This window comes from Pagrus pagrus, assembly GCF_965226575.1.
Source record: "Pagrus pagrus genome assembly, chromosome: 4".
NCBI classification, from domain to species: domain Eukaryota; kingdom Metazoa; phylum Chordata; class Actinopteri; order Spariformes; family Sparidae; genus Pagrus; species Pagrus pagrus.
Window position 1 is genome coordinate 3,404,062 of NC_140188.1, and position 14,059 is coordinate 3,418,120.

The following is a 14,059-nucleotide window of genomic DNA, read 5'->3' on the forward strand; positions in this document are numbered from 1 at the left end:
ACACTTAGCTTGACTCATGGTCTGTTTGCCCCATCGTTACATGTGTTAGGGTTTAAAAGCCACTGTGATAGATGGAGGCATTCGTCTTTGCACCACAACAAACGCTAACCGATGCCTCCATCCCAGCAGCCTCAGCAGGTGATTCCCCCGTCAGGGTCGAGATCGGTTCAGTGACTGCTGCAGATTCACAGGTTCAGTTTACACAAAGCAAACGCAAATGTACAACTACGAGCCTCTCCCAGGTGATGAGTGGGGGTCAGAAAAGGCCGGCTGATTGCTGTGATTATAGAAAAATAAAGACAAGCAGGATGACTTTGCACATTTATGACGAGAGTCTGGTGAAGAGCAGAGGTCAGGTCTAATCGTCTCGGTGTTTGTTTGAAGCTGCAGCTTTCAGCCATCAGACTGTGAGGAAGACGAATGTGGCACACAGCAGCTACAGTGTTAAACCCCTGATGCAGCCGAGCATCCCCTCCAGATGTCGGCTCTGTGTGTACGTGTGTGTGTGTGTGTGTGTGTAGCATGAGGCAGCTCACTCTTTGTTACCAGACTAGCAAGGCCTGTTTGTTGTGCTCGCTCTCTCTCTCTCTCTCTCTCTCTCTGACTCACACACCCACCCCAGAGGGAGAATAACCTGTCTAGGTGTGGCCATGTATGCATCCATCCAGCTTTATTCTAAAGAATAACAACGTTATCAGGAGAACACGTTGTGCGTGTTGGATCCTGAGCTGCACCGAAGAAACAGCCGAGAAAATCAACCAGCTCTGCGTAATCGTTATCCATGCTCATCACATTTTTTCACTCCAGTTGTCATTAAAGAGGTTTTCTATTTTAATTGGAGAGAAGATAAAAAATCTTATCTCCAATTAATTTCTGATATGAGATTATGGCTTTTATCGGTGTCTCTTAATGACACTAATTGTGTCAGTCTGGCTTTCAGACTGAAGCTCAGCGTCTGCTGATAATCTGATTTAAAACCTCTGATTACATTTGTTCACTCTGCACTCTTACATCACTTCCGACCTGCAAAGTAATGCAGCAGTCGCGTCCATACGTACATCCTGCGCCTACATGCATCCTTCCCCGACTTTCTATTCATCCCGGATATGTGTCTGATCTGGAAATAATCTGGTCATTTGAGCTGGGGGGGTAATCTCTGGCTGAGAGGCGGTGGTGGTGGTGGTGGTGGTGGTGGTGGTGCTGGGGTGTCCTGTCCCACTCTAACAGATGTTGCTGTACAGCCACGCCGGCCTCGAGAGGACGACCAGATTGAGGACAACCTCAGACGGTGTGAACAATGAACAGCCACACAGACAGACTGCATGTACTGACAAGACGAGGTTTGTTCCCCACTGAAATATAAACCAGTTCCTCAACAAACTGGTATCTTTATAAAATTTAGAGTCACAGGTGCATGAATTTGGTAATAAATTATTTTTAAGCCTTCAGACAGCTGAGGGGTGAGCTCAGTTCAAGATAAGAAGGAGTGCTGCAGTGATTTATTCGCATTAAACTGGGAGATTTATAAAATACATTTAAAAAGAAACGTTCAAAGAAGACGCCATACTAACAGTTTCCACATTTGCAATTATTATTTTTCACCTCTGTGTTGCGATGACACATTTCTCTGCGAGTCTCTGCAATGTCAGGTCTGTTGAATAAATTGTGAAAGCAGCTAGTGTTGAAAGGACATCTTCCCTTGTAATAACGAAACAACTGCAGTAAACACATCTCTCTAAACTGCACATTTAACTCACCACCAACAACCACATGCACCTTAAAACAGCCTTTTATAAAACACTCAAAAAAAGGTGCTAATGGTTTTGACAATGCACATCCATCTATAGCCTCCGTATGTAACACGCAGCTGCATTAGCCTCCTTCAGGACGGTTGAGGACGGTTTGAAATAGAAACAGTGAGAACAGCGTTTTGCTTTTCTGATCAAATTTTTATTGAATCTGAACCCTCTCTCGCTCTCGCTCGCTCGCTCTCAGGTGCAGCATGACAGCAGAGCTCTGAAGTGCCGTTTCCAAAAATACAGCGCCCTGCAGAGCGCAGTGGTTCAGAACTGAGAGGCTGCAGCCGCACAGATACACGCATGAACGCTGCCTGCGCTCTGCAGCCATGTAGAGACGGATACTGAGACAGAGATGCAGGGTGAGCAGAGATATTCAAATGTAGGTAACAGTGTCACACGGTGAGACGGCATCATTCTGAATGACTGCAATGGTGATGCTTCATTTTTTCATATCTTTCAGGTCTTACGTCACAAGTTAGTTTGAGTAAAGTGACTGAAACAAGTCCATACAGTCGAGATCCTCAGCCAAAGGATTCAAGTTTAGTCCCTTAAACTAATTTTCACTGAAATATAACCTGTAGAGGAAACTGACGGTACAGAATATGCATCATCACACACCTACAGACAGTGTGGGGGGGATGTGAGCTGAAGTTACTGTAATCCTTTCATTTAAACAGCACTGAGAGGTTTGTTTATGGGGAACTCGCTATAAAAGCTGAACTGTCTTTTTCAATGTCATATTGTTTTCAACGTGTTCCTCACTTTATTTCCCTGCGAGTCAAACGGACCGTACACAACAATAACGTTAGGAGGACTCACACCACCCGTGCAGTAGGTGAGGACATGAGTTGTGTTTGTTTACCGGCAGCCTGAGGCAGACAAACCCACAGCTATGTGACTGCTGGAAAACCTCATGTTCAAACTGCAGCCGACCCCCCCCCGCCCCAAGACCCAGATTATTATGGTGCCCCCACCCTTCACACAGGCATCTAAACACACACGCCACACCTAAACACACATCCCTTTCTTCTGCTGCTGCTTTCCAACAAACAACAGCCCCCACCGCCTTCGTAAAAACAGAGTCTGCACTGGAACACACACATTGAGCCCCAGTTTATGACACAATCAGTGCAGACACAGTTTCTCTGTTGAAATATTCAAATGACACAATCAGATCTAAGTCTGCCCGAACTATGATCCTGCATCACTGCTGAGCTCCACCTCACAGACAGACACTAACTGAGCCTCAGTCAGCTGAGGACACCACAAATAAACCCACACAAAAATACACTTCATCCATTAAAATAATCTTTCCAGAATTATCACGTGTGCAGTGACTGTCAGCACTGAGACAGAAGCCAACTGAATGTAAAATCAACGTGGAGAGTTTCAACACGACCTGAACTACTTTTCTCAGATCTAATGGTTGTTGTTGGTCCCCAGTGTAGCGGTCCAATGGTCCAAAATCATGTGAAATTCCCAAAAAACCCTGAAACAAACATGTGGACCCAAGTCTTCCAGGAACCGAGGGAAACCGTAATAGGAGCAGGAAGTTGTGATGGTTTTCATTATAGACTATTTTTCCATTATTCACTTAAAAGCTCCCAGGTTTGTCTGCAACTAGCGACTATTCTCATTGTTGATTGATCTGATGACTAGATTATTAAAGTAGCTGTTTGATCTATAAAGAAAAAGAAAATGGTGGAAAATGTTTCAAGACGACGTCTTCAAATGTCGTATTTTGTCCAAAACCCAAAGATATTCAGTTCACAGAGGAGGAAAGAAACCAGAAAATGTTTACATTGTTTCATCAATTGTTGATCATTGTACTTGATTTATCAACTAATCGTTCTTCTGACCCGAGGTGACGTCTTCAAATTGCCTCTTCTGTCCAACCAACAGCCCAAAACTCACATATATTCAGTTTACAATGACAACAGAAATGCAGCAAATGCAGCAAAGCTTAAAATGTTTCGATCAGTTTATCTTTAATTGATCAAACTGTTCCAGCACCAGTAGCACCTCTGTGTCTTCTAGTACTAGAAATGATGCAAATCCAGCAGAGTACTTTGAATAAAAAGTACTGAGGTCAACAGAAATGCTACCAACTGTTTTTTCACACAATGGCAAATGAACCAAAGAGCTTATTTACAAAAAAAGGCAGTGTATTCCTTTAAATCCCCTTGTCGAGGGTGTACTCTGGGGACAAGGCTAAAACCATCGACATGCATCCTGGCAGCCGACCAAAAGGAAATTCTTAGTCCCTATTGTTGCCAATTTCAATTCATCAGAGGGAAATGCCATTTACTAATCCTCACAACTATGCACAATGGCCGAAGAAGTAAGCTTGTGAACGCGGCCAATATTCCTGAGCGGTGGGATACGAGGTTATGTCAGCCACAGACTGAATCCTGGACTCGTGGCTTCTGTGACGTTGGGATGCTCCCAAGTTTCTGCTCTCTGCCCCAAAATGCAACGCCTTCCTCACACACAAAGAGTTGGAGAGAAACAGACCGTGAAGAAATCTCTTTGAAAGAGAAACACATTAGGCTGCGGCACCTCGACACACAGGCCTACAGCCCTGGGCGCCACGCTACTGCTGCAAACCTCTCAACTGATTGGACCGTGTGCTTTAGCCTGCACTTTGAACCCTCCTGCTGCGCTAAAAACAAAGCACATGGTTCCACAGTGCAATCAATCACAGGGTGGTGCTGTCTGCAAAACATTTCTACAAACAAATATTTGGAGCAACGATCGGCGCCACGACTTCCGCCCCATCAGAACCGGCTGGAAACTCTCGCTTTACCCCCCCCGCCCCCCGCAAGCACCCTCAGCCCCCGAGGAGGATTCTCCCTCTGGTCTCCACCACACAGGCCACATCTGCAATCCTGCAAACCCCCAACTCTTTTTTTTTTTTCCTGTCGGGTAAAAAACAGGATACCCCGCCCCCCGTTAGTAAAAAAAAGCCCCCACCCACTGGCCTAGCAGGCTATAATGGGCCACCAAAGGAATGTTTCCCCCTGCATGCTCTCTCACTGCCGCCAATGGCAGAACAGAGAGAAAGATGGGGGGAGACAGCGAGGGGTTACATTCCTCTCTGCTCTGTCCCCTCGCTGGCTGTCTGCTTCACTGACTGCTTCGTTGTTTAGGTCCACAAGCTGATTCTGGATCACGGTCAGCTGAGGCGGAGGGCTTTCCCACAGCTGACCTGGAATCAGCTGGCACTGAGGGGGATGACCAAAGGCTACAATTTCCATTATCTCACATCCCAAAATGCCTTCGCACGTCCACTGTTACAAGTACAAGAAGTTACTTCTCTAAGTTCAAATACGTGGTCCACTCCCGGAGGAGGAGGTTACAGGTTACAGCCGCGTTTCCTCTAAAACTTCATTCAGGAAGAGCTTCTGAAAATGCAAGTGGATCAGTAGTGATCAGGGTTGTAACTAGGGGTGGGCCATCTACTCTCTCAACTTTGAAATCCCCTGTAGACCATAGCTGGACTTTACATGTCTCCATTAGCACCTTAAACCACAATACTGCATTAGAGATTGATCTTTTTGGCACAAGCTCCTCATCCACCATGTTGCCAACTATAACTCGCTTTGCATAATTTGCAAAACCTCACCCGAGGATGAGTAACATCAAGTAATTCATTAAATCAGCACAGCCATCTTGTACGGTCATGTAGAGCGGATCCGCTAGACAACAAAGTTATGCAAAGCTTTTGACCACAATCTCTACGATTTGCCTGAAAAGTAGATTATTAACATCTTCAATCTATAAAGCATCAGAAAATGGTAAAAGAAAATGTCGATCAGTGTTTCCCAAAGCCTAAAATGACCTCAAATGTCTTGTTCTGTCCACAACCCAAAGATATTCAGTGTACTGTCATAATGGAGGAAGGAAACCAGAAAATATTCACATGGAATCAGAGAATTATGAGTTTTATTTCATCAGAAATTTTCAAAGATGAAGTTAATTGATCATCAAAATAGTTGCCGTTTAATATAATAGTTGACAACTGAGCGATTAATCGCGTAGCTCTCGATCGATCACCTTCCCTCCATCGACTAATCGTCGACTTAATTAAAATGTGTTGAGTTCAATTAACTTTTCCACTTTTGTATGAAAGTTTAATGCACCAGATTTAGTTTTAGGAGTCTGAGCTTCTGCAATCACTCAGATATATTAACATCTACAACAAGAGGATCGTGGCCGAGCGGATTAAGCTCCATGTATAACACAATGCCTACATATCAGTGTGCGATAAGGATTAAACTGACCTATTGTTCAACCCTCTTCAAGCAGATGTATCTATATTACAGGTAAACACTCATATCTGCTCCTCAGCCTGTAATGAGAAGAGCGTAGAGTAGATTCCTCTTGTACCCGCCACACCCCAGTCAGGTTGGTCCTGCTACACTGCAACAGCCAATCACAGACGCACAAAAACAAAGACAGCCAATCAAAGCGTCCTGCTCCTTTACTTCCCTACAAACGGAGCATTGTCTATTGTTGTTTAGCGAGCTGTCAACCTCCCTCAAACATTTCCAGCTCCCTCAATCCCCTTAAACGTTGATCTGGAGCAGGGAGAGAAAAAAAAAGTACCCAGGCAGCTTATCATGTCACCAGATCTTAGCCGAAGGCAGTATGCATTGTTTGATCCATTTGTCCTGACAAAATGTCACTCGCAGCTCGTCCTGAGCCAACCCAGGCCCATCTGAACCAGCTCCGCCTGCTGCCTGCTGCCAGCCAGTCACACAGAAAGCATGTGAAAGTGGGCGGCAAAAGAACAAACTAACATTGTGTCCAGCTGCCCACCTTGGAAAAAGATCAGTTTGTGTGTGTGTGTGTGTGTTGTGTGCAAGTCTGAGCATTCATGGTGTGTGTGCGTGTGTGTGTGTCAGGGGAGGCTGGATACACACTAATGCATGCTGCATATTTTGTGACACTGGAGGACACATCTGTACTGACAAGAGCTGCGATGATTAGTCGAGCAATCATGAGTTGATCGTCTGATAATCGACTGACGTTTCAGTCATTGATGACAGTAAATGAGGAGACTTTGGGTTTGGGACTGGTGACGAGAAACAAATGTGTGCATCAGAAGAAGTAAATGAGGCTGATTCAGCACAAGTCGTGTAAAAGAACAGGAAAATGAAGTTATATCCAAATATTCTGTCTACCTTCCCATTTTTCCATCAGTTCCAGCTGTTAACTGTAAAGTCTGTTCAGCTTCAGAGTCCAGCTCCAATCAGTTTGTGTGCAAACAGAGCGATGGATCGAGACGGCTGTCAGTACAGGAAAATGAAGACAGATAAACATCAGAGTCTGTGACCGCAACTGATTCTGCTGCTGTGACACAGCTGATTTATGACAGTTCGTGTGTCACCATCAGCGCTACACACTCCTGACACCAGCTTCGTAACTCTGACGCGAGTCCAGACGTACGTTTCTCCTGTAGACGTTCGGCAGCACATCTGTTTTGATTTTGCGTGCGTACGTTGGCTCATTCACAGTCGCATGAATTTCATTTTTATCACCTAAAATCTCATCTTTTATGCGATTTAACTGAACATCTGCATCAGAGGGGAACACAGGGACAAGTTTGCTAATTAACCCGATTCATGAAGAACATCCCCTTGACAAATAGGAACAATCAGTCACCAGTGCTGCCGACTGCTCCGGGCCCTTTGGCTTGTGTACTTTACTGCTTTCCTTGTTAGCTCATCCACCCACCTCGCTGTACTTTCGCCCTGCCTCACGACATGAGAAATATGTGCAGCCCAACTGTCGCTGCACCTCCTGCCACACTGCCTGAGAGTTACAATAAAACCTCTGGTGGCGTCACTGCGTACTTCGACATGTTTCAACGTGTGGCGGACCTGAGAGCGGTGAGAAAGACTTAATAACATGTTTGTGAGGCGAGGAGCTTCGCCTGTAACAAACTGCAGTTAGCTGGACTCAGCTGGGCTCAGGCCAGGTACTCTGGGGTGTTGAGAAATGCTGCTCCACGCATGAAATGGACAACTGGAAACAAGCTGTAAGGACAGACCTCTGCTCCTGCCAGAGAAACAGAGTCGCTGTACGAGTGTGGGAAACTGAATTTTATTCAAATGGAACAAATTAAGTAAAAGTCTGAATTCTGCCAAATGTCTTCTTTTAAGTGAAGCTGGAACTAAAGATCGTTTTTTCTTGATTAATCGATAAATTGTTTGGTCTTTAAAATGCCAGAAAATGATTTAAAAAAAACAAGTCGATCAGTGTTTCCCAGAGCCCACGATGACGTCCTTTAAATGTCTTGTTTTGTCCACAACCCAAAGCTGAAGAGCAAACTGAGCTCTTCAGGTTCAGATGTGAACTGAAGCCACTCGTGTCTCCTCCCTCAGTGCTTCCTGCCTCTCTGCCTCCGCTGTGGACACCAAATAAAGGCAAGAATGCCCAAAAAAAAAACCCTGCCCATTGCTGTCTGTTCCCCCTCTTGTATTACTCAACATGGCAAATGTGAAGAGTCAGCATGATGGAAAACTCTGCATCTGACCAACCGCTTCTGGTTCTGACCTTACGGACTCAGCCCTCGCTCTCTACGAGGATAAACCCATTCCCACACTCATTAAATCCACGTCCCTCTCGATATTCCTGCGGGAGGCGTTTGCTCACTTTTGCGCAATAACTGGCACATTGAGCGTGAATACACCGCAGGAATTTGCCCTTGGTTCCCCCGCCTCACCGGGGCCCGGCACAGCTCGGGCTGGGCAGGGGGACATGTCCCCAGCCTGTACTGTTCCCAATCAACCAATCACACATCAGCCTCCACTGATGAGTGAAGACTCAGGAGTGGACCTCAGCCCAGGTTTTACACAACAAGCCTCACTCTGTTAATGATTGCTAGGTGAGGTTTGAAGAAACTTTGACCCGTTGTGATCTCGGGACAAACACACACACAGTCGACTAACCAGCGCGACTTAACAGTGAAGGACTGGACCCGCCAGGTTTCGATGCAAATCAGCTGCGAGGAATGTCTGATGTTGACGGCTATAGTGCTGAGTGGCCTAATAAAAATGCACGAGTCAATGCTCGGCATGCTGTCACACCACTAGAAGGTATGCCAGTCATCTGGCTGGTTGGAGGATGAGATAGGGTGCGTAGTCTGGTTACCACCGCACACACATGAAAACACACCCTCTCAATCATTCCACACTGTTAAGCAATGATTCTTCAAATCATCCTTCACTATGCTGCCTCTCCACTCCCCGATGACGATTCAGAGGGTAAAAAACCTGACGTGAGAGAGATTGAGTGTCCTGTTATGAGTCCGTGTGGTCACAAGGGTCGCCATGGTGGAACGTTCACCATCAGGAACGTGTGTGCGTCCTCCATTTTCAAGTGTATCTTAAAAAGGCCGAGTGTTGTGACACATTTCTGCTAGTAGACGTGATTATTCAGTATAGCTGGTGCCTTAAGGGGGAATGGTGAGTTAAAAAAAAAACAAGGTCACCTTATTCTAGTCTCACACAGGCAGATCTATCTCACAGCTCTGTGGAAAGGTCTGGCTGCACCAGTTCTCATCCTGGTGGAGGAAAAACACTTGTTTGTATTGAAGTTGCAGGATGCAGCCTGCAAAATCATGTTGGTGGGAACTTGTTTTGCACGCAGGGAGGCGAGCACTGGCATCAGAATGGCTAAATCCCCGTAAAAGAAAGGTAACAGCTGTTCGCTTGTTTTGGTTCGTACTGTTGGGGACCAGATTACAGGGTAACTTGCCAGTTTCAGCGTGTACGTCGCGAGCTCAGAAGTAGTTGTTGTTGTTGTTGTTTCCCGTCATGGTAAAGATTTAACAGTCTACACTCTGTGAATCAGACTGAATATTAATGGACGGCTCTCTTTGCCATCCTTGAGGGAAAATGGGCACAGGTGGCCGAAGAAACATTAGCATCGATTGTTACTCAACAGGAGGAGAGTAAGAGGATGAGGAGGAGCTGGATGGAGCGCAGAGTGGGTGTGTATAAATGAAAAGGTACAGTGCTGTGTGAAGGTTACAGCCTGTTGATTTGGGGGCTGATGAGTAATATACTTATTTTGATGGTAACACAGGTAAAGACCTGGTGTGAAGACCAGCGGGGACGCAGGACCTGATGTGCAATAAGCTGCCAGTGTGTCCAAATAGTTCTGCAGAATATTTCTGTGGCTAAAATCTGCAGCACAGCGAGTGGGCGTTCAGCTCTGTGCAGTGAAAATGAGCGTGGCTGCAGAAACTTGTAATGTCCCAGGGCTTTGGGAAGAACACCAGATATAACTATTACCTGCAGCACGCAGCTCATGTCAGCTGCCACCTTTAGCTTTACAGGTGTAGCACTCGCGTGTTAAATGGCTTCTCTCTTCGCCTGACCTGTCAGACGAGCGGTCTGTGTCATGCAAAGATGTGGTGATGTTATCTCGCCGTAAATGTTTTTTGGTTTACGGCTGCTTTTCATAAAGCTGTAAATCCTCAAATGGTCTAAAAGGTTTTAAATGGCTGAGTTATAGAGACAATCCTGAAAAAAGGATCCTGATTAGGTCCAGTTTTCAGCTAACACATGATGAGAGGTGGTTGTAATGAATCACAGCACCTCCATAGTTAAATCGGCTACATATCGGCCTCCAGCAGCACCGTATCGGTCAGCTCTGCTTCCTGCTACAAACTCGCCTCGCCTCAAGTCTTATCGGCCTCCAACCAGCCAGCCGAGCCGAGCCGAGCCGAGCAGGCACACAAGTGGGACAGATAACCCACCAAAAAAAAAAAAACCCACCTTCTCTCTGCTGCCTTCAGCCCCTCAGCTCTGCACAATCACAATGTTTGATTCTTGCAACAATGTGGCGCCCTGTTTCCGCCCGGGGAGGGAAGGAAAAGTGCCGGGAAAAGAAAAGAGAGGAAGAAAAAAAGGTTCACCCTTGAAGGAGTGAGAGCTCATGTTGGACACACTTTAACATTCAGAGAGAGGAGAAGGATCAGAGGAGAGGAAATGAGTCCAGGGAGAGGGAAAGGAAGCAGCTTGACATTGAGGAGAGCCTCGGGACGAGCTGAGAGGAGAGGAGAGGAGAAAATGGTTGGTAGAAAGTGGGGCACTGGGAGCAGCTGCGGGGTTTGCGGAGGCCCGCACTCGGTCCCTGACCTCCACTCCCCATCCCTGCCATTTTCTTTCAGCCCGCCGCCTCCTCCTCCTCTCAGCCCGGCTCCACTCGGCCCAGCTGGGCCCCGACTTCGCTCCACTCACCTTCCTCTGCTGTTTCTCCCAGGCCGGGTCCAGCAGCAGGTCCCGGTCCCAGTCATTCTCCTGCTCCATGTAGGTTTGGACCCCTCCGGTCGAGCTCTGGTTATTGGCAGCGTGATAATCTACCATGTCAGCAAAAGAAAACCTGAGTGCGCCACAGACGATCTGTCAGCAGGAGAGCGTCCAAAAATAAAAAATAAAAATGGGGGAAAAAAAGCAACGACGGCCCAAATCAGAAAGGTGGGACGGGGCGGGATACACGACCCAGAAAGAGTCCGTCTTCTGTCGCCGCTTCAGCAGTCAGTGTGTTTTTTAATGTGATGAATATCCGGCGTGTGCAGGCAGAAAATCCCCGCTGCTGCTGTGAGAAGAAAAGCTCTCCCTGTGAACTGAGAGGCTGCTGGGAGGAACCGGCCGCTCCTACAGGCTGCACCCGCCGACAAGCCGCCCGCACCGGGCAGCGCCGCGTCCGGTGCGGCCTTTCAAAGTAAAATACGTGCGTCGTGTGCGTGTTGGAACTTTATTGCCCACAAAACAAACATAAACCATAAATATGTATTTCTCTAGTACAGAAATCACCGTGATTTATTTCTCTTGTTTCAATAAAATCACACTTTTATTGAAGATATGGTTTTAATAACACAACAGAAATATGTTTTATCAGTTATTGAATAGTCAATACTTTTACCTTGTATTATGAATTTGCGAAATAAATGCAATTTTCACCTCCCCCGAAGGTCTGACATTTTATTTTGAAGGAGCCTCTCCTCGCTCCGCGGTGTGTGTGCGTGTGTGCTGCCTCCAGTAGCTTCTATAGGCTCAGACAGCTCATGAATATTCATATAATATTTGAACGTGAGCTGCTGAAACAATGACACGTTATACATCTGAAATATTTAAAGTCTGACGAACTGAAGGATTAAAACAGAATCTGACGACATTTAAATATTAAAACGAGCAGATATCCGTGTTACAGATGAATCAGCCTGCAGGATGGAGAAAATGTTGATGTTACAGCTATAAAGTTTTAAATTCTCCTGATTTCTGATGATTTTATTTTGTAGGGCAACTCGCGCATATCTGTCTTAAAGGGCCAGTCCACCAATCTTTATAAATATATAATAAACTATGAACTAGCACACCCTGCTGCTCTGCACAGTTCATTTCCCTGCTGCAGCTGCTGTGTTACAGGTCCAGTGTGTAGGATTTAGTAGCATCAAGCAATGAAGTTGCAGATTAACCAACTGAACACCCCTCGTTTGCAATCTCTAAACACGTGCAAGGTCTTCTCTAGAGTCAGTGTTTGTTTTGTCCATTCTGGGCTACTGTAGAAACATGGCAGACTCCATGGAAGAGGACCTGCTCTAGTTTCAGGTGATTATACACTAATGAAAACATGATTATTAATATTATATTTCCATTTTTTGCCAATAGATCCTCCTGAAACCTCCACACTGAACCTTAAAGTTATATTATCTTTTCAAATCGCCATTAAAGCAGCAACACAATGCAACGATCATAACAAGTTTATATTTACTGTGATGGATTAAACAACTTGTTACTAAAGAAAAGTAAAAGTAGTGTATGTGAGGGTCATAACTTCTCTGAGCATCATGAGGTAATGTGGGGCCAGAAGGTGCTGAATCGGATGGGGAACAGAAATATCTCTTTAACTCAGACTCAGTGTCCTTGATTATTCAGAAATGTGATCAATATCAAACAGTGTCTCTGCTGATAATGAAAAAATGAAACCACCTGGAGAGGGGAAATCAATCTCTATTAAATGATTCAAGTCCAGCTTGTGAACATCGAGAGGTCGTGATCCAAACCATTTGAGAGCCACTGACCCAGAGGACTGACACTCATAAACCAGAGAGGCCGGAGCTGCTGTGGTCTCATCCATTACATCTGCCGGGCGGGGGTGCAGGGTGACCGTCCTGCCTGCAGGAGACACCTACAGAAGTAGGTCACACTCAGGCTGTCCTGCTCGATTAGCGTCACCTCGGCCTGCAGCAGCACCACGTCTCAGCTGTGATGTTGTCATGTGATGCCATCTAGTGCAGCGCTGCTACTAACAGCTCTGTGATTGGTCGCTGCCGTCCTGACTCATAATTACACTGTGAGTCTGGGCTCATTAGCAGAACCGAGCTACTTATGAATGGACTGTTTTGATTTTTTTTCAAAGAGGGACTGAACAAAGAGTCCTGATTGTAGCTGGTGGTGTTTACACAGGCGGTGCTGATGAGGACGATGAGGCACATTAACTCTTATAATTACTGTCACAAAGACCACAGTGACAACAATATTTTCCATTTTTAAAAATACGACAAATGTTTGTTTTCATCAAAAAAAGAGGAGTTGTTAAAGAGTTAAAGTCGCCCTTCAGTCAAGAATGTGTTTTTCTTCCTGTTCCTTGAGTTGAACGATGTCTGTGCAGTTTGACACTAGAAGGCTGTTTTCACATCCGCCTGCTCAAAGTGTAAACTTTCTCTGAGCTCAATGATTTTAAGCAGCAGGACCTAAAAGGATGATTAGTGACATCATAAACAGTTTGAAAGCCAATCCAGTTCAGCAAACACATGTGTGATGTGGAAACGTGAAGCCTCCAGTGCACAAACACTGAGAAACGGCTTTAATGAGGCAGAGGGGGGATAAAAAAAAGTTGCTGCGACGGCCTCAATCAGATTTAATTCTCCTCCACCCAGCAGATATTTCAGAGACAGATTTTTAAAAACCTGAGCGAATAAAAACAGCAAGTCTCTGCACAGACAAACTGGCTGAGGTAAGTGAGAGGGCACGTTTAGTTTGTAATTTGAGTGAGTGAGCGAACAGAAAGAAGAAAAGATAAAATGACAAAAGAGTTTATTAACACTTGTTTTTTTGAAAAAAAAGTCCACTGAGAGTTGAAAGAGACGGAAACAGGAAGTCAGATAGTGTGTGAGGGCGTGTCTGGTGTATGAATATCACACACACACACCATCCTAAAAGATGGTTTGAACCAATGGAGGA

At 45.6% G+C, this 14,059-nt stretch overlaps 1 protein-coding gene across 7 annotated transcripts in view; it reads right to left on the reverse strand.

Annotated features, from left to right (window-relative positions):
- The window catches only part of actn4 (actinin, alpha 4), a 55,546-nt gene extending 44,079 nt beyond the window's left edge, over positions 1 to 11,467 (reverse strand). For 5 of the 7 annotated variants that reach the window (XM_084351943.1, XM_084351944.1, XM_084351946.1 and 2 more), the window contains exon 1: positions 11,054 to 11,467. In XM_084351943.1, coding sequence (XP_084208069.1) covers positions 11,054 to 11,179 — 126 coding nt within the window. In that variant the 5' untranslated portion in view covers positions 11,180 to 11,467. The remainder of the gene's footprint in view (positions 1 to 11,053) is intronic. The other 2 variants (XM_084351941.1, XM_084351942.1) reach the window with 1 other exon arrangement.
- Between the last annotated feature and the right edge of the window lie 2,592 nt (positions 11,468 to 14,059).